Source organism: Phoxinus phoxinus, assembly GCF_949152265.1.
Source record: "Phoxinus phoxinus genome assembly, chromosome: 3".
Lineage (NCBI taxonomy): Eukaryota > Metazoa > Chordata > Actinopteri > Cypriniformes > Leuciscidae > Phoxinus > Phoxinus phoxinus.
Window position 1 is genome coordinate 11,176,995 of NC_136878.1, and position 26,238 is coordinate 11,203,232.

The following is a 26,238-nucleotide window of genomic DNA, read 5'->3' on the forward strand; positions in this document are numbered from 1 at the left end:
GGTTTTTCCACTATGCTGTGATTTATCATGATCAGAGATATCAAAAGATGACTTAACGGGAAGCAGGAACGTCCTTCATCACGCCGCTCCCCCTCTGTGTTTCTGTCAGACCCTGTCTCCTTTTTCCCCATCCGCTCCAAAATGAATACCCCCTACCCTTCCATTTAAACACACTCACACTTAGATGTAAAACGCTGTCTGCGAGTGGCCAGTCGGCAGATTACATGTTGAGCAGAGGCAATTTGCTGACAGACAAGCCTGAACATTTCAATCATCTCTAGGAAGACGGGTGACAATACTTCACACACACTCGCGCACCTGACCCTCCAGCCCTCTCTTCCCATCCTCCTTCAATGAGCCTCAAAATTGAACCCGCACAAATTTGTCTCGTCTTTTCTTACTACAAATGATGGCATTCATATGGGGATGGTGTTGTCTGATCTTTGAAACCTTTCATTTAAGTTCAGGCTGTCTCTCTCTCTCGCTCACACAGATAGGATTTCATTTTGATCATCACATTGAAAACATCAGGGTGGAGAGTGAGATGAATCTGGTTTCAAATGAGGCGGCCACTGCACCTTTTATTTTTGAGAGGTGTTCTGGGATCATGCTGTGACAGGCCGTCAAAATGTACTCTTCGTTTTACTTGAAGTTTACGAGAATAGCAATAAACCTTCAACCTGCTTCCAAAAGGGTACCAAAAAGATTTACCATTACATTTAAACACATATTCTATATAAATTTGATCAAATTCATGTTTCATAATTCAATATCCTTACTGTAATGTTTTGTTTTTTAAATGGATTCATAAGGTTTGATCTAATATGTTCATGGTCAACAGGGGAAAAATAAACATGTTAAATGCTAATAATAAAAAGCAAAAGTTCAAATATACAAATAGGCTGTTATATATAATTATAATTATTTTATTGATGTCACGGGCCGTGTATCTAAACAAACTTCCACATGATCCAAAAGTTAGCCTGGTAAATTAAACTTCTGTTTTTGTTTGTGCCATAAAGTTCAAATTTAACTATTCAGATTGTTAATAATTATGTATAATATTTGTCATCTATACATCTCAAATACACATTTATATTTTAATGATTTAAATAAATCTGACATATTTACATCAAATATATTAATCAATATTATGGTCACACTTTAGTTTAGGGTTTAATTCTCACTATTAATATCAACTACGACTTTTTCCTCAAACTTCTAATTACTGCTTATTAATAGTTAGTAAGGTAGTTGTTAAGGTATTGGGTATAGAGATGTGATTGCAGAATATATGCAGATTGCATTAATATGTGCTTTATAAGTACAAATAAAGAGCCAATATCCTAAAATATGCATGCTAATAAGCAAGTTAATAGTGAGAATTGAACCCTTAACTAAAGTGTATGTATATTATGTATATATATATATATGATAGCATCGCGCAGTTGCTGTAGATTTGTTGGCTGCACATCCACAATACGAATCTCCCGTTCCTTCACATCCCAAAGGTGCTCTGTTGAGATCTGTTGACCGTGAAGGCCATTTATATAGAGTATAGTGAACACATTGTCATGCTCAAGTAACTAGTTTGAGATTATTTGAGCTTTGTGACATGGTGTGTTATCCTGCTGGAAGTAGCCATCAGAAGACTGGCCATGAAGGGATGGACACGGTCAGCAACAATTCTCAGGTTGGCTGTGGCGTTTAAATGATGCTCAGTTCGCACTTAGGGAACCAAAGTGCCAAGAAAATCCTCCCCACACCATTACACCACCAGCAGCAGGAGGATGGATCCATGCTTTCATTTGGTTTTCACCACATTCTGACCCAACTAATGTTGGAGCAAAAAAATCAAGACTCATCAGACCAGGCAACATTTTTACAATCTTTTATTGTCCAATTTTGGTGAGCCCATGCGAATTACAGCCTCGGTTTCCTGTTCTTAGCTGCGAGGAGTGACACCTGGTGTCTTCTGCTGCTGTAGCCCAGATGCCTAAATGTTCGACGTGTGGTGCTTTCAGAGATGCTCAATCCAGTCCGGCCATTCTCCTCTTACATCAACAAAGCATTTATGCCCACAGAACTGCCACTCACTGGATTTTTCTCTTTTTCTGACCATTCTCTGTAAACCCGAGATGGTTGTGTGTACACAAACACACCATCTAATCATCTGACTGATCAAATCAAGCATAAAAAATAATACTGCAAATCAAGCGAGATGAATAAAACCACAGCAAGCCACAATAAATTCTTAGTTGTTTAATTAGGACTACAGTAAGCATCTTTATACATGAAATGCATGTATGCTGCCAGTGGACATAACTGAAGCGATCGGTCCATTGATATACAGTATATAGGCATAATATATTCATAACAAATATATTCTCAACTATATTAGTAATCATTATTCACATTCAGCAAGTACAGTAATATTATTTCAAAGCAGGAATATTCTGTTAGCCACCGATAAGAAAGCACCGTTCATTTACTAGTAGTACACCAAATACATTTATGTAATACAATATCAAGAAAAATTATTTCTGTTTCCATGTATCAAAAAGGAAAATAAAACAACACTGTAATACAATGGAATACATTTCCATGGAATGTTCATGAACGTGCTGAGAGTAAGGACAAATTAAATTTCAGGGGACAAAGAATGTTTGTGATGACGAGTGATAACGTACAGCTAAATCCACAGTTGACTAGCAATAAATAAGGATTTGGTAGTTTTCCTTATGTCCGCAGTCCCGGATCAGTAAAGTTCTGTCAGCAAAACGGAGCAGATACGGGGCATATGGTGGCACAAGGGTGGGCATGAGGTGAAACAGACCCGTCCCTGCTTGTCTGAAGCGGAAATAAGGACCGATTTAATTCAAGCGATCTGCACAACTGCTTGCCATCTGCACCACCATACCAAATGATTTCAATTTGAAAGAAAATGAGCCTTTTAAAGGGCCAGTCCACCCTTTTGAGTTTTATTATGTCTAGCCTCACACTACAGCGATCTCGTATAAAATGCATTGTTTAAGTCTGTAGTGCATAGTTTCTTTTAGGAAACCAAGTAAGGGGTCCTCACTGAGGTCAAATGGATTTACTCACAGGTTAAACATGTAGCAAACCCAGATTAGATTACCTGAACTAAATAGACCCATGTTTAAAAAAAATAAAAAAAATAAAAAAAAATTATTTTCAAATTATTTAAAATGCAGCACATTTTCTGCTTTTGTTGTGAGCGTTTGCAGCATATCCTCTCTCAATATCACCATAAAAGTATTTTCTGGATGGTGGCTTGTTCACAGCTTCTGTGAAATGTGTTGATAAATGTCTCTGTGACATGCTGCAAAGCAAGTATAAATGCATCATCAGTACACGTCTAACAGCTTGATTCTTATCCAAGATAAATCAAAATGTTCGTTGCGTTTCTTGTTTACAACCCGCACATATGGTCTGCCCAGAATTCTTCCCTTTACTATTAATGCAAACATCATAGAACCTCATGATCTAATAACGTAATATGAGGTTATCCGGATATCATGTCATTGAAATGGTCTTGCTGACTTTCAAAACCTCAAACAACAAACAAACGCAGCTTTTTCATATGTACGCAGCATTCTGATGATAAATTTATTGGGTTGGAAAGTGATGGAGGAATCTCTCATGGGCAATGCCTACAGTGACAGTCCCTGGATGTGTTGATGGGAAATATGAAGAAATAGATTGTTCGATGTGTTTGGGGATGACAAAGATAAAGCTATATACTGTACCGAAGAATGGCTCATAGAATGAAGATGAGCTTCAGTTGTTGATGAAAACTTTTCACAACTTGATATAAGGCAAGAGAGACCAAAATAGAGTCATTGTGAAGGCGGCATCTAGTGTAGCACACAACATGCAGCTGCATATACAGAATCAAATATATACAGTATATAAGTAAAAAATATACAGAACTCTTTTTGGCCAGAGAGCTACATAAGCTTGAATTCAAATCTACACTCAGTGGACAACAGAGTGTAGTAGTGGACGACAGAGTGTAGTTCTGGACAGTATAATATACTATACAAATACAGCAGATGTGATGAATTACGGTTTACTGATAGGATATCATTCAAAAATACTAATCTAGTTTACAGACAGGAAGTCAGGCTTTTGGGGAAAAAAATAACAAAGTTGAATGGACTATATTACGCCAACATTTTGTAATTCAGATACCAGCGGGGGAAATACTTTGCCTGATAAAGGTCCAGCAAACAGTTGGTTTGACCCAAGAAGTTGGTATTCCTACGGGAGTAATGGCTTAACCTTAAATCCATAACAATCAGTAACATATCATTTGCATATGACTCATATAGACATACAAGCATAAACAGTGTCATTTTAAAGCCTCAAAACATACATGGCCAGAATTTCCTACAACTTCATTTAGGTTAAAGTGACATTGTATCAAAATACGAGAGGTAAAATATGGGACTGAATCAAGATAACAGATTTGGGAATTGTTTGTGAGTTTGGTACATCTCTTGGGAATAACGCTTGGTGGACGCAATGACAGAAGCAGATAAAATGTCCCTTTAAGATCCAAGTTGGAATTTCATAAAATGGCACTCTCAACTTTCTACCCAAGAGGAACCCAGTTACACTTTTGAGGAAGTATGGTGTGTACAGACTCACTCCATCTGCACCAGTGGGTCGCTGAGTTTGAGTAGGAGCCACAACGTGCAAGAAAAACTTTGATGTTTGAAAGCTCTATAAATTCCTTCAGATTTTCCAACAGTGTCTAGAGAATCTGAACCTTTCAAAGACAGAAGCACTGGACCTTCAGGAGTTGTTGTTGTTCAGAAATTTTGGAGTTCAGGCAGGTTCTTGTAGAGGTCCAAGGAGTCTGGGTTTGAGAAGGCCCCTCGCTGAGTGACGTCCTTACCCGCGACCACCTGCTTTACAGCAACTTCAACCTTCTTTCCGCTAATAGTGTACTACAGGCGAAGGAAATGTAAAGGCAATCAGACAGAAAAGGTCAGAAAATAAAGCAGAGAAAGGACAAGCGAGAGGATGGCTACAAAAAGAAGAAAAGTGCTTACCGGGATGTCTTTGGTTTCCAGGATCAATGCTGGGACATGTCGGGCAGAGAGAGCTACTCTGATAGCGCTGCGGATCTTCCCCACAAGCTCTTTACTGAAGGTCTTACTGGGTCCCATCTTTAAGAACAGAATCACCCTCTCTTCTCCGTCACTGTTGTACTGAGGGACACAAAGACTGTCGGACACTTCATCGAAGGCTTCCACTGGAAGAAGAGAGGGCATAACAAGGGTCTTAAACACTGTCTAACTTTGATGTTAGCACATTCTAAATAATTATATATGCGATAATTATTTTCATGTTATGGCTGCTGATAATCGATAAAAGGCAGATTTTTTAATTCTGAGTTGTGAATTTGGCATTACAACAATATAATGTCCAATACTTATTTTGAGATTTGCTAAGGATTACGGTTTTATTAAAACTCTTGTGTTTTTTAAATATTAACTTTAAGTGAGCATTAGATGACAGCAAAGGTAATGTAAAAATTGTTTTAAATAAGCATACAAAATTAAATATTTAATATCGACCAATATCATCTTACATTGACCAATACATTACAAAAATATTAATATACACTACTGTTTACAAGTTAATTTTTGAAAGAAATTGACACTTTTATTCAGCAAGAATGCATTAAATTAATCAAAAGTGTTTAAATGAGATCAAATTATTTCCATTTCAAATAAATACTGTTCTTTTCAATCAAAGAAATAAAAAATTACCACAAAAATTAAGCAGCATAACCGTTTTCAAAATAAGAATAAATGTTTCTTGAGTGCCTAATCAGCATATTATAATTATTGAAGGATCATGTGACACTGTAGACTGGAGTGATGGCTGCTGAAAAATCAGCTTTGCCATCAAAGATATAAATGACATTTCAAAATATATCAAAGTACAAAACAGGTAATTTGTAATAATACTTCATAATATAATTTTTTTTATAATACTTCATAATATTACATTTTTACTGTATTTTTTATCAAATAAATGCAACCTTGATAAGAAGACATCTTTCAAAAACATAAAAGTACATCCTGACAAATTAGTCTACTCATTTCAGGAAAAAGTGTGACGTTTATTTCTCACCAATGTTATAAATTTCTGAGCTCCCAAACCGAACACCATTAGGATTTAAAGTTCCATCACTGAAAATACAAACAAAACAATAATGCTTTTTAGTATATAATTTAGGAGCATAACCAATCTCAGAGTATCACCGCACAGCAATATTATAAGAATCTAAGCAGAAACTAGAGAAGATTATCAAAATCTGCAAAACTTACCTTCTCCCAAGCATTACGACTCCTCCCGTTTTTGGATTTATCTTACAGTAATCGCCATGGGCCCAGAATCCTGAATGAGGAGGTACAGAGACACAAATAAACGTATGGAGAAGGATGAACAAATAGCTAGAGAAAGAAGCATCTAAGCAGAGATGTCTGACCGCTGGCGGCCTGAGAACGCTAATTAAGCTGAACTGGCCCTGATTGGCCTTTTCCTACTTCTCCAAACTGACAGCAATAAGGCTTCAAGTAGATTTTTCTTGTGCTAACAAAAGCTGTCAGGTTCTTTTTTCTCCCTTTCGCCCTCAGAAATCATTTAATCAATACAGCGGAAAAGCTGCAGCCTCTTCTGAACAAGCTGAAGTGGCACGTTTGTTTCCTAAATCAAAGGGACGACTTGTTTGTTTTCTAAATCAGTCAGAAAACGCACGTCCCTGTGACCACTTCTCAACTCAAGAGCTTGAAGGAAGTGTTTCTGTGAGCCTCTGTAGGCAATGACAAAGCAATGCATTCTGGACTGATGCCTAAAATTGCTGTCTATGGAGGCTGCTCACTAGGTTTTGAAACAGATATAGAGTGGTGTCACGTGAAGGGTTACCTGGGAAGGTGGAAAAGTAGGCTTTGTGGTATTTGCTGCCATTCTCGTCGTTCCAGAAATGAGTGGGCTGGCACGGGATGGGCTTCAAACACACCAGTTCGCCACTCTCTCCCCAAACAGGCTTTCCTGAAAAACACAAAAAATAAAAGGGTTATTGAAGCTACAAAGGCAGTGTTTTTACCATGTGGTAACGTTAGGCAAAACACAAAGTACGGTAGGTAAACCTCCTAAACGTTTTTTCTTTTTTCTTAAAAAGTTTGTTGATCTGAGACAACCGAGATTAATCACAATTATTCTCCCAGTTGATGTAGTTCATTGGCATTATTGTAGGTGACATTGTAAATATATATTTGCTTTATATAATATTTTTATACAATATATATTTATATAATATATCTTTCAGCTGCCATTACTCAAGTCTTCAGTGCCACATGATCCTTCAGAAATCCTTCTAGTATGCTGATTTGGTCCCGTGATATACAGTACATGCATAACCACTTCATAAGTGATTTCAATCAAACCAGCTTTCAGATTCAAAACTACTTAAGTCAGCATGAAACTGAAGTTGCAACAGTCTTTTCTTCCTTATCATGATGTAAATATCCAAGTGTTATCCAAGCTTTCTCGCACAAGAAAAAAAATGTAGGACGGGACTTGATTTGACCCATCAGGAATTGAGTGGATAGTTGGACCGTCGTGATTTGCTATTGGTGTGTTTTCATGTGAGTGGCAGGTTGTTCTGCCCTCATACAGTAAACGCACGTCATCAGAGAAGAGATTTCATTGCATGAGGGAGAGAAAGTTTGATTAAAGGACAAGTTCGGTATTTTACACTTAAAGCCCTGTTTACATATCGTATCTGATGAAATAGAACGGTTAAGATTAAAATTTGGACACATGCTCCTGTCCCGAGAATTTTAGGTTTATTTTGCATAAAATCAGAGATAAACAGAAGCTTTATCTCACCTTCACAGCTCCAGGACTCCACAGCCATGCCCAGATTTCGGCCCTGAATTTCTCCTCTGTAAACAGGCACCGTCATGTTCTGACCCATGAAGCATGAAATGATGTCTGTGCCACCTGAGAAAACACTAAAGATGTTAATATACCATTTTAAAGGTGGTCAACATGTTCAAGGCAAGAAAATCTTGTAGGTTTGGGGAGAAATTCTTGCAAAGACAGAGAGTTCTTCCATTGTTCCATAATATAGGAAAGGCTCTTGAGCAAAGGGAACTGATGGGATGTTTTCATTAATGCAAACTTGTTGGCATAGTTTTCTGGTAGCTTTGTTCTTCAAAGCTTGTTTGTTTTGCCTTCATTTATATATAGATCGCAGTTCCTATACTGCAGACCTTCCTTATTGATTTGTTTATCAGACATGAACAAAAGGAACAAGCTAAACAAAGGTGCTCAAATATCTGTTTGGTCCAACAACCTCAGCTCTTTCTTTAAGAATGAAACTGGTCCACATGATACTAAAAAAAGCTTGTTTTGGTAGCCAAAAAAAAAAAAAAAAGAGACTGATGCACAATATAGTACACCTTGTGGCAATGATGAGAAGTGCAACGGGTACTTCTGTTATGAATTGCACGGACACATTTTGAAAAGACACACAGACGTATGCTTGTGTAGCTAGAAGCATTGGCATTCTTGTATTTCTGTATTTAATGAGTCACCCAACATAAAACCAACATGTGTGAGCCGCTCAGATGCTCAGTCATTATAATGCCAGCACAGAGAAAAGTGGAGAGAGAGAGAGAGAGAGAGAGAGAGAGAGAGAGAGAGAGAGATATTTGCAAATTGATATTGCAAGCCAAAAGAAAAAGCGAGACAATCAATATTTCAAAATAATGAAGGAAAATAGAGAGGAGATGTCAACCAGACACCTCTGTAGATAAAAATAGGTCTCAGTAATAGACAAATGTAACGATTGTAAAGTCAGATTATAAAAGAGACAGAAAGAGAAAGGTTGCTGGGACAATACATGTACGTGTGTTTATGTGTGTATGTGACAGATGGTGGGTGATATTGGGGGGTCTATTGGATTCAGGTGATTCTGGGTGGCTGAAAGTGCTAAAGTTTCCTGCCAGCTGCCCCTCTGCACTCAGGAGTCTGGCTGGCACTGTGACAGGAGCAGCAGGAAACAAGCCCTGTCACATATGCTCGGCCTGACATTGGGGTCAAGGTCAAATCTGCCTCGGGTTGGCAGAAGTCACATATCTAAGGGGAGGAAGGAGAAGCCCTGAACCTGGACAAAGCGAATATCGTCTCAATATTTCAGAGGCTATCTGAGATCAGGACTGAAGACGAGCATTGTGTATCTGAGCTGCTGTTTTCCAGCAGGCATCTTATGTAGCCTGACATTTCAAAAACCTCAGGAGTCAAGAAACGTCAGTCAAAGGCTTTTTCTGGGATATTATGAGGCTCATGTGCTCTGTAAACATGTCAGAATTCAATGAGATTGCTGTCATGGTATCAAATATTAGCCAAATGGCAAATCAAAAAGCCTTCATGGCAGACATGCGCAAAAATGTCTTCTGAATGCATCAAAATCTCCCTGTCACTTTAAGATAAGATATGTTTAAAATAATAAGATTACATTGTCTATAATTTCAGATTCACATATTGGTCATCTTTTAACACAATTTTTTAAAGTTTGGCTAAAATCTTACAAACATTTACCATGGAAACCATTAACGCTTCAACTGCTGTTCAGTGATGTACAATCATGTTTTATCGTAAATGAAAAGCCGAGCGGCTAATGGCCAATCAGCATCAAGGACTGGAAAGCAAAGACTACAAATATCATAGCTGGAACTTCATATCTAATGATTCGTGCAGGAACAAGCACTGCACACCAGAAGTTAAATAACAAAAAGCTCTGAAAGGTTCAATCAGAATAACATGACTGTAGCAGGCTGCCGCTGACCTGCCATGAGAGCAAAGCTCATCTGCTGAAACCGCAGGGAAAAACTGGGCACAGGTGGTGTGTGAGAGAAACATGCTGCGAGACCCCAGTCACAAACACACACTCATGCACACAAAATCAGCAGTCCACCACAGCTGTTAACGCTGATGCTAATTTGTTTCCACAGGGCCCTGCAGGCATGAGATCACACTGTGAAACACACACACACACTATACTATCAAGAAGAGCTGGAGTGCTGATGATTGGAAGGTAAGTGAAGAATGGGTTGATCAGGATAGGATAGTGAAAGATTATGTGTATTTTCAGTCATCTTTAGTCAGATGCGTTTACATTTGTGACTGTGCCTCAGATGCAAACAACTCTATCGGTGTTTGTAAAGGACGGTGTGAACCAAATGGGCCATACTGATGGGTGTGAATGACAAAGAAACAACATTGCTCAGACTAGATTGCAGTGTAGATCAATCTCCTGTGGGAGGTTGTTACAGTTTTCTATTGTATGTAGCCCTTTTGTCTTCATGTATAGTTCTGTCACACAGACAGAACTTTGGGTTAAGATTATAAATAAACAGGAAATGGAAGGGAAGGAGGAAGGAAGGAAGGAAGGAAGGAAGGAAGAAAAAAGCCAGAAAGGAAGGAAGGAAAAGAAACAGGAAATGGAAGAGGAGGAAGGAAGGAAGGAAGAAACAGGAATTGGAAGGGAAGGAGGAAGAAAGAAAGGAAGGAATGAAGGAAAAGAAACAGGAATTGGAAGGGAAGGAGGATGGAAGGAAGAAAGAAAGAAAGAAAGAAAGAAAGAAAGAAAGAAAGAAAGAAAAAAGAAAGAAAGAAAGAAAGAAAAAAGAAAGAAAGAAAGAAAAAAAGGAAGGAAGGAAGGAAGGAAGGAAGGAAGGAAGGAAGGAAGGAAGGAAGGAAGGAAGGAAGGAAGGAAGAAAGAAAGGAAGGACGGAAGGAAAAGAAACAGGAAATGGAAGGGAAGGAGGACGGAAGGAAGGAAAATAAACAGGAAATGGAAGGGAAGGAGGAAGGAAGGAAGGAAAATACACAGGAAATGGAAGGGAAGGAGGACGGAAGGAAGGAAGGAAGCAAGGAAGGAAGGAAAATAAACAGGAAATGGAAGGGAAGGAAGGAAGGAAGGAAGGAAGGAAGGAAGGAAGGAAGGAAAAAAGCCAGGTAATTGAAGGAATGAAGGGGAAAATGCAAATCAAATGCAAATGAAACAAAATAAAAGAGTGAAAGAAACGAGAGCCCACCTGATATGGATCCCAGCAGCACATTGTTCTTAATACAGCTGTACACATACTCGTAGCTCTGAGGCTTCAGTGGAGATCCTGTAGACAGGAGTGTGTGAAGCGTCTGCAGGTTGTGTGTGTTTGCTGCAAATGGACAAAGTACAACAAAATGTATTAGTGAAAAGATTAAACAATTACAATGTTAACTACATTTTGCATTTACTGAAATACTATACATTGCAAAAGAAGATCAACAATATCAAGCACTAATATTTAAATTCAGATTGAGTTCCCTACATTTTCATTCCATAACTACTAACAGTAGATACATAGAATAACCATACATATATTTATGCAACCTCATGAACATTTTTAATTACATAAAAAGTTAAAAAGTAAAGTTTTTAATAGGCTCCGATTTCTGCAATCATAAAGTCCTGAAGTATAATTTATTTAGACGGATTTTAGTCTGGAGACAGATGGGTATGGCTCACAGTGATCAGAATTATGAACCACATTAAACTGTGCTGAAATGTATGCAGGCGACATGCCAGGCCACCCGTCTGGGGTCCTGTGTAGAGAGGGTCTCTCGCCCCGGTTATCAGAGCCAGTGCCACACCCCACAGGCTAACAGGTGTCGCTCTGAAATGTCAAGCAGCCAAAGGGAGCAGCAGAGGGCCAGGAAGCACGTCTCTGACCTCCAACACACACAGTCCTCTGAACCACACGCATGCAAAACAAATAAATCCCCCAACTCCTCAAACACACCAAGAGCTTCATCTTTAAAGACGACATAAATTGGCATTTAACTTCTGTAATGTAGCAAACCACAATATTTAGCAGGAAACATTGTAAGGCATGATTTGTTTTTTGATATTTAATTGGACTGTTAAAATAATGTAATGAATTGATTTGTAATATTAATTTGTTTTGATTTGATATAAATCTAATTTCATTTAATATTACTTCAATTTATTTATTTTTCACAGCACAAGTTATTTAATTAGTTTAATATTGATTTAATGTCATATTTAGAGTATGGAATTAGTGTAATATTCATTTACATTTCTATTAATATGATTGAACATTAAATTTGATTTAACTTGCACAGCAGGGGTAAAGGTTTGGCTGGTTAGCATGGGCGTAACAATCTTTTTCCACTGATAGACATTCATAAGTAGCCGCGTATCCTGACAAAATATGGTCGATTTTTTTATTTCAAGTTTTCGAGCTTCATTTTTCTGCTCTCATGGCACAGATAAACCCAGTCTTCCACTGTAATTTGCATTTTAATTCACTTTCAGTTTGTCTCATTATTATTGAATATTCACAAGTACACACACTATTTAGTGAATGAACCGGTAGCATCTAGAGACTGCTGGGAAAGTAAGAAACCGCCTTAATTCTGTGCACACTTAAAAATAGGTTTGTAAATGTAAAAAGGCAAGACAAGAAAAACGGATGTGTCATAAAAACATAAGCCTAATAGACCTGCCATTGTTTATTATATCATTAAAATGTATCAAACCAAAGTATTGTCCAAAAACCTTGAAGTGGTTTAATTGATAAATATTTGACTGCTACGTGTACTTTTTTTAAATTTAGGTAATTTTTATATTAATATATTTTATATTTATATTAAACTTTTTTTTTTTTTTTTTAAGAGATCACAATCATTCTGCTGCTCACCTGGTTTTAGATTTCTCTCCTCCAAAACAGACAGCCATTTTGCTCCAGTCCCAAAAATCGTGATTCTGTGAAAAAAATGGATGTTAACAATAGGGTGTATATTTTGAATGTATAAACTGAAGACAAAAAGGGCTCTCTTACAGTTTGCAAAAAAACAACAACTGCAATTTAGGAGGTACAATAAGGAACAACGTCCTTAAGGAACGTGAGATATGTGTACCGCTGGTTGAGAAATCACTGCACTAGGCCACATCTCAAACATGAAAACCACAGCAATCTAGATCTCCCCGAAATGGAACAAACAAAGAGCAGAACACTTTCAGTGTCAATGAGGTGGGATTGATCTAAATGGCCCGTTGACCTGCAGAGGCCTCGGTCAGCCATCTCTTGATGGAATCACTCACGGTCAGAAATCAGAGGTGGAGGTCATGGCAGCGTAATATCTAAAGAGCACAGACAAGCTTAAATGCTGTCAACATGGTTGTGTTAGTGTAATCTCCATTTGTCTAGCACAGAGATTCACTGTGTTTACAGCAGAATTACAGTAAAACAAACTTACTACTATACAGGTTGTATAATACATGAAATACATCTGCAAATCCACTGTATTATATGGACAAGCGCAAATTGGACATTTGTTTTGTTCAATTATAAAAAAATTTAATTCTCCTTTAGTGGTCCATGAAAGAAAGAAGGGCATATGATACGACATTAAAACAAAAGGGTGAGTAAACATTGACTTAATTTTAATTTTGGGGTGAACTATTCCTTTAAGTATACAGCAACTACTCCTTTTACATTCAAAGAGGTTATCCATTCAAAACAGAGGGACTTAATTTAAGGGTCTAAGAACGTGTGGAATATGGTCAGGTAAAACTAACCTTTGTTTGTCTTAAAAAACATTATAAGCAGACTTAAGGACAAAACCTGTACAAATAATGTGCAAAATATCAAAAGCAGCACATAAATGTAATTAAGTATCCATCTAAACTCATTTGTAATTCTGTTTTTCTTCTCTCTATAGTTTCCAAAAAGAGACATCCCCTGTGTAGATAGGTGTCATGACAACGTCCTGCTTGCGTGTGATTGGTGGCAGCTGGCAAGGCCTGGTTAGTAATGGGTCATTTAGGATGTAGGAAGAGCATTCAATACAAAATGAAATCGAACGTGATTTCACAAGCAAGATATCAGTCAGGCAGGGGAAAAAAAAGGGAAAACTTGACAGTGTCAATCTAATGATATGACCAACCACTGATGTGTTCCTTCCGTTTATGATATCATGAAGCTCTGATTTACTACATAGTCCATAAACAAAATTTATGACGGGATTGTTAATTTTTCTAACATTCGAGTAGTCAAGCTCGGCTAATTATTCAGACAGTTCATTTCTTACAAGCCATGGCTACTTGAACATAATTTTGGCCCCATCTGCGCATGGAAATTTCTAACTGGTAAATGAGTCCAGCATGCAAACTGGCTTTGTTGGAGTTTTGGCATCAAGAAGAAAAACCTTAATATAAGCAAATATAATTTAGACTTCCATCACAATATATGTGTGTAGACCAAATCTTAGCCTGGTACTGACTAGATGTTTTGCTTATTGGTGAAAGATCTGGGCTTTTAACCAACAGGTGGGAGGTTCTAAGGGGAGATCCATCAGCTATCACCAATGAAGCCTTCAGAAAAGGCACTCCGGGGTGTCCAAACTGTCCTGATGGGCCACTGTCCTGCAGAGTTTAGCTCCAACTTGCCTCAACAAACCTACCTGGAAGGTTCTAGTAAGAGTTTGGTTAGCTGGTTCAGGTGTGTTTAATTGAGGTTGGAGCTGAACTCTGCATGACAATGGACCTCCATGAGCTGGATTAAACACCTCTGCTTTAACGTAACATGGCCATGTTCTGTGAAAGTTATGGAAACAAATTCCACTGGCCCGAAATTAGTAGTGATGCATACAATTTGTTATCTGGATTGTAATAAGCTCAGTCTTTAAAACCAGCTCAATTCGGGTCCCGGACGAGCCCCCAATTGTGTAATGGCCCGGCCCCAGCTTAACGGTGCAGACCTCTACAACTCAAGTCCTGCAGGGCCGTGTCCAGCAGCCTTTAGTTCCAACCATAAACAAACACTTATCAAGGTGTACAAACTTATCACGGTGTACAGAATTACTTGCAAATTACAGTTACCGTATTTTCCGGACTATAAGTATAAGTAAAGGGTAAATAACTATATAACCGGACTACTACATGTTTTCTACTGATACAAAGCTTAATGCTAATCGGTGAAGGATCCTCCAGGATCAGGATTTGGCACCCCTGATGTTGATTTTGACAGCAACATAAAAGGGGTTACACCAGCGCAGTTAAGGAAACAAAAATAATAAATACAATAAATTAAGAGAATGAGATATTTACATTATATCGACATTATTTAACTTGTGCAAGCATAGCTAGGTAACTTTAGACTCAATGAATGTAACTCTCTGGATAGAATATAAAACTGAATTAAAGAACTGTTTCTGGGTTCACATCAAACTATGGGGAAAGCATTGCTTGTATTGTCTTCAATTGACTTCAATACAATAAATATTTAGCATGTTCTGTCTTATGAAAGACCAAAAACAGGAGCTATTTACTTACCAACAGTGAAAATATGGGACAAAGAAAGAGGTGTCTAGCATGACCAAGTTTAACAATGGCCCTTTGTCCAGAACAGGTTCCCCTAACACATTAATCTTCATCTACATGGACACCACATCTTCCCTCTGATTGAATATTGATCATTTGTAAACATTAAACATAATTAATCTGAAGGGGGACCAGCAGAAGATAAAAGCTAATCCAGGATCAGTATATTTGAACAACTAAACATAGAGGGACAAAAGAGAGAACATGTTTTATTCATCATGTGGTGGACATCAGGGAGAGTTCAAGCTTGTCTGCAGAAGAGGGGTAGATGGGTTGATTCAGTCTGTTCATTTATTTGTATCACAAAGGCAAAGGTCTACAAATTCAGACTGCGTAGAGTACACTACACAACTGATCCCAGACCTGAACTGAAGTGATGATCCCAGAATACATTCCTTCACAAACTTACTTAAAGCAACAGGAGAAGTGTTTCTTGTCAATATAAAAAGACCATGCGATTGTTTTTATACCGAATTGCAGAGAACAGGAAAAATAAGAAACAGAGTTAAAAAAATAAAGATGAAACAGTGCATGGTGAGAGTGGGGAGGTATTTTTATGTTTTTCTATTTATTTATGTTTTGCTCCAGATTCTCAATGCCTTGCTCTCTCACAACTTGATTCGCTGTTGCTCATTACTGCTCTCTCATCTGGATAGTGAACACAATTAAAGACTAGATGACCAAAGTCTTAAAACGAAGTTGAAATCTGTCGTGCCACCTATAGTACGGCGTGTCAGTACGCGTCTCAGAAGTCTGCACACTACAAGGGTATGAATGGGTATTAACTATGATCTGCAAATTATTTGAAAAAGACTAAAAGATCAAAAGTATTAAGCTTGAGTCTTGTAATTACCATTTTTAGGTGTACCAAACTTTTGCTGTGTTACTAGTTTTGAAATAAGCACTTTACAAACGGAATAAAGTGTTTTATAGACCGGCCATATTCCTACCTAAAAATGGCCGGTCTATAAAACACTTTATTCTGCTCGTAAAGTACTTCAATTTTAAGTTTAAAGGAATGTAAAACAAGATTGTCCTTGCTCTTTTGAAATAAAACAGGTTATCACGTAAACAATCTCATAGTGTAATAAAAAAAAAGACACAAAAATTGGGCTGAAGCACACAGATGGTGAATTACGAAAATTACAGCCGTAGAATGCGGAGAGCCAAAGTATGCTAAGATCAACAACCTGCATTTACAAAATAGATGATGGTTCATGGATGATGTTTCATGCTGACTTTAAATGACCAGGATTAACAGGTAAAAGTTTGTGGGTTTGATCTATACTGAACAACAGCATATCCTCTAATCTTCTTTTTATCATCACAATGAACTCTAAATAAACCCCATACAGCCCAGAGGAATAAATTGCATAACAGACTCTCAGACACAAACCGGAGCTGCCTTTCAAAATTAGGACAGTTCATTTAACACATTCATTTAAATAATAATATGAATTAAAAATAATGTGATAAAAAAAACACACTATTTAAGCATGCCACCTGACCCATAAGTAAATTCCACATTAAGAAATATTCCTATGATTAAAGCAATTCAAGCTTGAAGCTCAGCTGCTACTACAGGCAACACGCCTCGCCAAATCACATTTACCAAAAACAGACTGCACAGAATCAGACCACGCAGGACGCATTGTTGCATTCAGAACAGTAAGACACTGTAACTGCATGGAACTGAACGCGGGGGACATGCTTTTAAAGGTGAGAAATGGCAAAGACAAACGTGTACACAGACCAACATTTAAAAAAAATAGTACAGAGTGAATGTGATAATGCGTCATGCATGAACATTCAGACTGACTTTACTAACCGACTCAGCTGCGAAATAAATTGCTGTGGACCAGGACTGTGATAGGCTTAACATTTTGTAATTATTGAACTATTTTGTAAAAAAAAAACTTCAAAAGGAACTTTTTGTAATGTCTCTTCAATACTTTACTTGTTTACCACAATGTTGTCTTTAAATTTTCTCTTTATTAAGGGTCTTTTTGCAATTAATTTAATTTAATTAAATATTAAAATGTACACTTGCGTTTAAAAATCTGTAAGGAGTTTCTTCTGATCACTAAGGCTGCATTTATTTAAGGCTGATTTTTTTATTATTATTATTTCTTCATTTATTGTTTAAAAATACAGTAAATGGAAATATTGTGAAATATAATTACAATTGTAAATACCAGTTTTCTGTTTTAATATAACATTTTTTTTTTTCCTGTGATGGCAAAGATGAATTTTCAGCATCATTACTCCACTCTTTAGTGTCACATGATCCTTCAGAAATGTTTCTAATATGCTGATTTGGTGCTCAAGAAACATTTCTTATTCTCAAATGTTGAAAACATTTATATTAATATTTTTGTGAAAACCATGATAGACATTTTTTCAGGATTCTTTGAGAAATATAAAAGAGCAGCATTTATTTAAAAATAAAAATAACTGAATTGCAACATAATAAATGCACTTTTTAAAATATAAACGTTGTCCTTCCTTGCTGTTTTAATATCATTAAAAAAAAAAAAAAAATGTAATCTTAAACCCCAAACGTTTGAATGGTAGTGCGTTAAATTTACATTTTTATTTTTAATCAATTGACAAGCCTAATTAAAATATTTTAAAATCAATGTCTCTGAAGTAATTCAAGCAGCACACATGGGTCTGGTGAGTAATGAAAATGTGTGCATGTTTTGGTTTTCCCAAAAGCTGCTGCAAAAAAAATGTCTCTATTTTCTTGCTCTTGGGAAAAGGCGAGACAATGAAAGTTAAGAATAGAAGCTTTCACCAGCAGCCAAGAGAGACTGAAAACGAACACACACACACACACACACACACACACACACACACACACACACACACACACACACACACACACACACACACACACACACACACACACACACACACACACACACACACACACACACACACACACACACACACACACACACACACACACACACACACACACACACACACACACACACACACACACACACACACACACACACACACACACACACACACACACACACACACACACACACACACACACACACATAACAGGTAAACTCTGAAAGGAACTCGATGCCACATTAGAGGTGGCCAATTAGACCGGTCTCTTTAAATCAGGTTGCCGTGGTGATGTGGTGTCATTTACACAAAGGGCACAGCAGATGCTAGTGATAAGCGCTGCCACACCTCGGCCAATTACAGCAAGGGCATGAGGAAAAAGACAGACTGACGCTCCTGACTGTGACACCTTCATTAGAGAGTGTCTCTCTCACACACACACAAACTTACCCCAAACGGTCTACGAGGTCCCAGAGCACATTGGCAGTGGGAATAAGAGGAGAGCCGTCGTACAGGACCACAGAAGCCCCAACGGCTAAAGAGGACATAAGCCAGTTCCACATCATCCAGCCCGTCTGCACATAAAAAAAAGAGAGACCTGCTTTTAGATTGGGTCAGATCATTTCTGTCTCGTATTTGACCAGGTTTCTGTAGATAAACATAACTAATCCACAAGGTTTAACAAACAGTGTTCAAAATGGTCCATTTTAATTCAAATATGACTCTGAATATCACACTGGACTAACTAAATATTCAATATTCAGTGTACCTTCATTTAGCAAACAAAAGACACAGAGGAAAGAAAATACATTTTCCTAACACAGACATCATGGAGTATGATGTTAACCTGATTTATTAATAAATGTCTCTGTTGTTCCAGTGTACGGTTCATAAGTGTACGTTATTCTTAAGAAAAAAGTTGGTTCATAATCTTTCATCAAAATGTAATAATGTTCTCTGCCTCTGAGATTACTTTTTTCATTGTAATAACCAAGGCTGTGGGGGTGGCACAAAATAATATTAATCATAGACTAATACAAAGAGATCTAGAATACCTGTAGAAGTACACAACCTGCGTGCTGCTAATCACCTGAGCTGGAAATGCCACTACTATTCAACATTTTGGGGTCAGTAAGAAAGATAGAAATTGTAACTTTTATTTATTTATTTTATATATATTAGGGGTGTAAAGATACCCTCAAGTCATGATTTGATTCGATACGAAATTATTGCGATACACCAAGACATATGATAAAAGGTTAACAAAAAATGAACTGTTGATTAAAATGCTAAATTTGGTATTATATTGTGGGTGTAAATTAATAGGCTTGGACTTGGTGCTGTACATCCAATGCACAGGACAATAGAGACACCAGAATAAAAATATTCATGATTCTGAAGCTGAAAATACAGAATTATTTTAGAAGAATATGTTTGCACTCTTTCACTGACTAGATAGATTTAAAATAATGTAGGCCACTTTTTACTGATACAAAGACATTTGGCATTAGCAGGACCCACAAATATTCCCCCATTGCATTATTATACATTATTTTCAACATTATATAGTAGTTTAATGTCGTACTGACACTAAAACTTTAAAAACTTTCTCACACAGTGATTTTTATTTTGGGTGAACTATCCTCCATACATATTGTTGCATTCTTGTATTGCGACATATTGTGACGGAATATATTGTTACATAATATATTGTTGAATGGACGTCATTAGAGAAAGATACCGTTTCCCCCCGTGACGGTGTAGTTACGGCATCTAAGGTCGCAGATACATACCGTAGTGTAATATATGATGACATCGTTGTAGGTCATGTTGCCATGGAGAACGTGTTCTTTAAGATGTTGGATGAGAGTGCCCTGGGGAATGGAGAACAAAAGGGTCAGAGTGGTAACTGGTTACTCTGCTAGGACATCTGTGTGAATCTGAGGGGAAAGTACTTTATACATTCACTAAAAATCACATCGAGACAGGTTGGTGGAAAAATGGCTAAGAAAAATCTGTAATATTAGAGGAGGTGTAACAAAAACATTAGTTGAGGAATGTGTTTGTTTTTCTGGATGTGACGTTCTCCTCAAGCTCTTTCTCTTGTGCTGGTGTCATACGTTCAGATGCCTTCTGGCTGGCAGGGAACGACCTTATTACCAAACTAAAGGATCAGCGACACTGCATGGACTCAAAAAAGAGCTGGGAAAAACCATCACAAACCCTGTAATATGCGCATAACCTGTATCCCAGTGAAAGCATTAATTATGAGCGTTCATTCATTCTCTAACTGCCATAACCCAACACAAGTAGTGTTTTCATAAAAGTAACTGAATATTGATCATCCATAGAGCGAAAAGAGCAAAAGATACAGCTGCATGTGTACACATGTATGATTGTGTGTTTTCATACACACCGCGGTCTAATTTTATAACACGCAAGAGAGGCGTCAGACACAAACGCCGCAAAGGCTGAAGGGAAAAGCTGTGAAAACGTGAAATAAAAAAAAGCACAGTGCTATACACACACACACCAACCAAGCACATATGACAAAAAGAGAGATCAAGCACTCAGATGAAGTTTCTGTGGAACCTGTGTATTTGTGGGAATGTGTACAGGAACCCAGGTTGATTTACATCCATGTGGGCTGCTGAGTCCCTAATGTTGGGATAAACCAGGAAATGCATTCAGAACGTATTGGATTGGTGCACATAATTGCTCATCCCATCTGGCTTATAGTGTCGTAAAGGTTTTAAAATGGTCTCTTATTGCCATCTAGTGGTCTATGTTGCTGATTCAACAGATTTTGCTCGTGATGACCAACATGCATTAGGAAGGAAGTGAGAAGAACTGCCAAGAAAAGCTTTGCGTTCCCTCATATCATACATGATTATAATCGTGTATTTATTTGGTTTCATGTTTCATCCGTCTCTTCCCTGTGCCTTTGTTGATACCGGACTAAAGCATACGCATATACAGTACGTCATTAAAAAACATGAACTCCGGTTAACTCGTATAACTCATAACTTTGAGTATTCTGTCGGTGAGCTCCCTCTGTTGCTCTGACCGAAGGCATGGTGAGATGGGAGAGATCGCTTAAACCTCCTTAGATCACATAATTCTGTGGAAAATGAATAGGAATGCTAACTCTTTCCAAAGAAATGTGACGTAAACCTATTTTATCAGTATTTTTCTAAGCCTTTGGACTCATAAAAGCCTTAATGGAGTTGTTTGAATTTGATTCAGCATGATTGATGTGCACTCCTGACACAAATTGCTGTCACTGTAAAAATTTTTTATTGTAAACATTGGTCAAATAGCGATACTGGAATCTCAAGTTAGTTTCAGTCATGCTCATTTTGCGATCTAGCAAGATTTCAGTCAGCTGGTGAAATGATGAGTTTGTGTGACACCGTCCTATGGAGGCATGTTTTAGGGTAGCGGTGCGGCACTTCTGGTCCAACAGTGGAAACGCAACTTGAATTTTTTCCCGGTGCTTGAGGTCCAAGGCTATTGGCCCCGCCCGGGATGTTGTTAGCCCTGGCTCGCACTGGCCTGACAGTGGAAAAGTGGCTATTGATGCAACATATTTGGTCCCCTCAAATCAGTGTTATTTTAGTTTATCTAATATCATAGTATTTATTAATAATTTGCTTTTATTTGTATTTTTTTGTTTTTAAATGCAAGTTTTATTAATTTTGTTGTATGCTTGACATTTTTATAGTTTTATTTTATTAATTTTTTTTACATTTTTATATCTATATATATATTTAAACATTTATATTTAGCTTTCATTTATTTTTATTTCAGTTTTAGCTATTTCAGTACTTCAACTTAAACAATAATGAGAAATGCTACCATGGCAACTAACTGATATTTATATTTTATTTTAGTTTTTTTTTTTTTCAACTACTGAGCTTTAATAATTTTAGTTAACAATAAAAATACTGCCCCAAGCTAAGTTTTTACATTGTAAATTGATAATTCAGCGGAAAACATATGCTACCATCTGTATGTTCTTTCTTTATACGTCATGTTCGGAACAACAGGATGCTTCAAAATTAATCTGAAAATGGATGCCTCAAGTGGGAATTGCACAGTGCACAATATATCATTTGGACTCTACACAACACACACTCACCCCAGCAGAGTGCACCATGCACTTGGGAGCTCCCGTAGTGCCAGAAGAGTACATGATGAAGAGAGGATGAGAGAAGGGCAGCTGCTCAAACTCCAGCTGAGGGTCCTGATCCCCTTCTTTACCCGTGGCCAAAAACTCCTCCAGGAACACACTGAAAAAAAAAAACAGTACAGAAGACAGAGATTCAGTACTGACTCTACCGTAACCAGACAATATAAAACCCATATACCATATGGAACTCCATGGAGAAATTTGGAATTGATCTAGTCTTCAGTTTAACAATGGCTAACAAACATTTAAAATTCATTGATTTAGACAAAGTGATTTATAAGTGAGGAATTCCACAACGCAAGTGATTCAGACACTAGAGCTATGTTCCAAACACCCAAAAGTTACCTGAAAAACTGACTTCACAGCAGGGTCCATCTTAAGTAAGATTCCATATTAATGTGTGAATTTGAAGTAGCAGTTTATCATAGCCACGGGTTACATAACAGTAAAGAAGAAGTTCCATAGAATATACCCAAATCACATTTATTTTTTAATATTAAATAACACAACATATATTTATCAACAAATATTAGGCTTGCCATATTATATACACATTTAATAATTCATTTTATAATACACCAATGTATTATATACAAATGCACACTACTGTTCAAATGTTTGGGGTTGCATTTGTTTGATTATTATAATTTAAAGTGACCAGCTTCTGTTTTAATATATTTTAATATTTTTTTATTCTTATGATGGCAAATCTGAATTTTCAGCATCATCCCTTGCCCTTGTCTTCAGTGTCACATGATTCTTCAGAAATCATTCTAATATGCTGATTTGGTGCTATGTAATAACATATCTTATTATTATCAATATTAAAAACAGTTATGCTCCTTAATATTTATGATATTAATATTAAATTATACATCTTTTCAGGATTTTTTGATGAATAGAAAGTTTTATTTTGTACCATTATGTCGTAACTTTTGATCAATGAAATGCATTCTTGCCGATTAAAATTAAAACTTGTACGTAAAATATGATTGTTAGCACACACATAGATGCACAGACCTGTTGGGAATCTTGGAGAGGTCGGTTTCTTGTCGAGAGCGAACGTATGGAATGATCACAACCTTCTTGAGGTCAGGGAGACCTGAGAGAGATGATGGGGGGGGGGGACAATTATATGAGGCTCAATGAAATGCAAACATATCAACAAGACGACATGATGGGAAAAATCTAGCGGTGCGTGAGCTAAAATGTGTGCTTTATACCTTTAACAACGTTCTGGAGTTTCTCCATATGGTCGTGCTGCTTGCCGTTATACACAACAGCTGCTACTGAGAATATCAACTTGGGCTGGATCTGAGAAATTCTGTCTAGCACTCCCTGAAGAGGAAAAGAGAGACATGAAAGACAGGTAAAACACAGGAGTAATGATGCACACACACACAATAGGCTGTGTTTTTTTTTTTACTTTACATATTAATATACAAAAAAAAAAATGTATATGTATGTGTATATATATATATATATATATATATATATATATATATAAAACAAAAAAAAAATTATGCTATACACTATATAGTCACTACTGTTCAAAAACTTTTGGGGTCAGTAAGATTTTTTTCTAAACAAAATAGTATGTTTATTTATCAAGGATGCATTCAATTGTTCAAAAGTGACAGTAAAGACTTTTGCATTGTTACAAAAGATGTTCAAATAAATGCTGTTCTTTTAAACTTTCTATTTACAAAAGAATCACACAGATAATAATAAGAAACGTTTCCTGAGCACCAAATCAGCATATTAAAATGATTTCTGAAGGATCATGTGACACTGCTGAAAATTCAGCTTTACCATCACAGGAATAAACTACATTTTAACATATTAAAATAGAAAACATTTTAACTTGTGATCAAATTTTTATTTTTTATCAAATAAATGCAGCCTTTGTGAGCATTAGAGACTTCTTTCAAAAAATGTTTTTAAATCTTACTGACCCCAAACATTTGAACAGTAGTGTAAAACCAATGCAGCAATGTGATGTAGTAGCCCATCTTAACCACAGGGGGCAGCAGTGTAGTTACAGAGTTCATTTTAGTCAATAAGCCATGGTGAATCTGTCTTGCTTTAGCTGCTAAAGGCAGTCCTATTAATGGAATAACTACAGCCCAGGGGGGCTTTAGACTTACTTTAATCTCCTCGTAGGAGAGTGTATGTGAGAGAGACACAGAGTGGCAGGAGCGAGAGGAAAAGTGTGTGCATGTCTGACAGAGTGTTTGACATAGCTAACAGGTCACACACACATTTGAGAATTGATGGCTAGATGGCCTACTTTTTTTGTATGTGGGAGCCGACATGTTGCAATAATATGGCCAACTCAATATAATTATTTATATTTGATCACTTTTGTTTGTGGGATAAATAGAGTGGATTTAACAGATGAGACTACAAGACAGTGGAAGCTCATGACAACAACTGCACCAGTGCAAGTATGAAGGCATGTGGGCATTTGAATGCCGGGTCAGCGTGGTGCAGCAATGCCTGGCAGCCGAGGGAAAATGGAGGCATTCTTTCTGCCAAAATCCAAATCTGAGGTTCCTACTTTAGGTAACCGCTGACAGACGAAAAGGATTTCTCCTTGCCACTGACTGGATACATAAGTGTTCCTTGAGAGCATTTCATTTCTTTATTATTTATTAAAATTATCAATAAATTTTAAATAAATTGTAAGTTTCAGTGACTGAAGCTGAAGAAGATCAAATGTATGAAATACTTTACTACGGTTCAAAAGTTTAGGGCCAGTATGATTTATTTTTCAAATAAAATAAATAAATTAACTCGTATTCAGCAAGGATGCAATAAATTGACAGTAAAGTAATTTATAAGGTTACAAAAAAATAGATCAATTTCAAATAAAATGCTTTTCTTTTGAAATTTCTATTCATCAAAAGATCCTGAAAAAAGTATAACGGTTTCCACAAAAATATTAAGTAGCACAATTGGTTTCAACATTGATAATTCAAAATTGACTAAACCCTCTACTGCATAGCGTTGCTCTCAGGCAACGGAAAGTGTTTTTAAGTTTAATTTCCAGTACATGTTTCTTTAAATAATTGCAACCAATCAAAATGGTCAAATGATTGCTATAGAATGGTCCAATAAGGTGTGGGAGTCACTATCAAGCATCATTTGAAGGCGGGACTTCCTTTTCTGACATGTGGTCACAGGAGCACATGGTGTGAGAAGAATGTAAGATTATTTGCTTCAGTAATCTTATTTACAATGACATGAACTGTAAATAAAAAATATATGTATGTGCATGAAGGTGTAGAGAAGCCGTTTGTCAAGTTTTATTAACTTTTTTTTAATTTAGCATGTTTAGAAATTCAGTTTTTCTTCTTGTTGCCTCAGGGCAACGTTATGCGATAAGGGGTACTTTTTATGAGGTCTTTGCTGACAATGTGTTTGGATGTTATCACACATCATTACATGTTATTTGTGCACAATATGGTAAAATAATAATAATAATAATTAAATTGTACTTTTACAGGCTAGTGTCAGTGCAATAGCAATGCCAAGATGGTAGATGTGTCTTTCTTGAAGGCCAAAATCAGTGTTTTTGCTTTTTCTGCACTGATGTTTTACAGAAAAATGGATGCAGGGACATTTTATGGTAGAAAGGAGCGATCAGTCAGAATCATACCCAACAATGGATTTATTAGTG

General features: G+C 36.9%; 1 protein-coding gene across 1 annotated transcript in view; it reads right to left on the reverse strand.

The window, feature by feature from the left end:
* Window positions 1-2,247: 2,247 nt before the first annotated feature.
* The window catches only part of aacs (acetoacetyl-CoA synthetase), a 42,728-nt gene continuing 18,737 nt past the window's right edge, over window positions 2,248-26,238 (reverse strand). The window contains exons 6-18 of the mRNA XM_079607074.1: window positions 23,780-23,894; window positions 23,577-23,658; window positions 22,506-22,656; window positions 20,158-20,238; window positions 18,815-18,939; window positions 12,816-12,880; window positions 11,148-11,270; window positions 7,933-8,046; window positions 6,967-7,092; window positions 6,369-6,438; window positions 6,172-6,230; window positions 5,082-5,284; window positions 2,248-4,976 (exon numbers count right to left, since the gene is read on the reverse strand). Coding sequence (XP_079463200.1) covers window positions 4,839-4,976; window positions 5,082-5,284; window positions 6,172-6,230; window positions 6,369-6,438; window positions 6,967-7,092; window positions 7,933-8,046; window positions 11,148-11,270; window positions 12,816-12,880; window positions 18,815-18,939; window positions 20,158-20,238; window positions 22,506-22,656; window positions 23,577-23,658; window positions 23,780-23,894 — 1,452 coding nt within the window. The 3' untranslated portion in view covers window positions 2,248-4,838. The remainder of the gene's footprint in view (window positions 4,977-5,081; window positions 5,285-6,171; window positions 6,231-6,368; window positions 6,439-6,966; window positions 7,093-7,932; window positions 8,047-11,147; window positions 11,271-12,815; window positions 12,881-18,814; window positions 18,940-20,157; window positions 20,239-22,505; window positions 22,657-23,576; window positions 23,659-23,779; window positions 23,895-26,238) is intronic.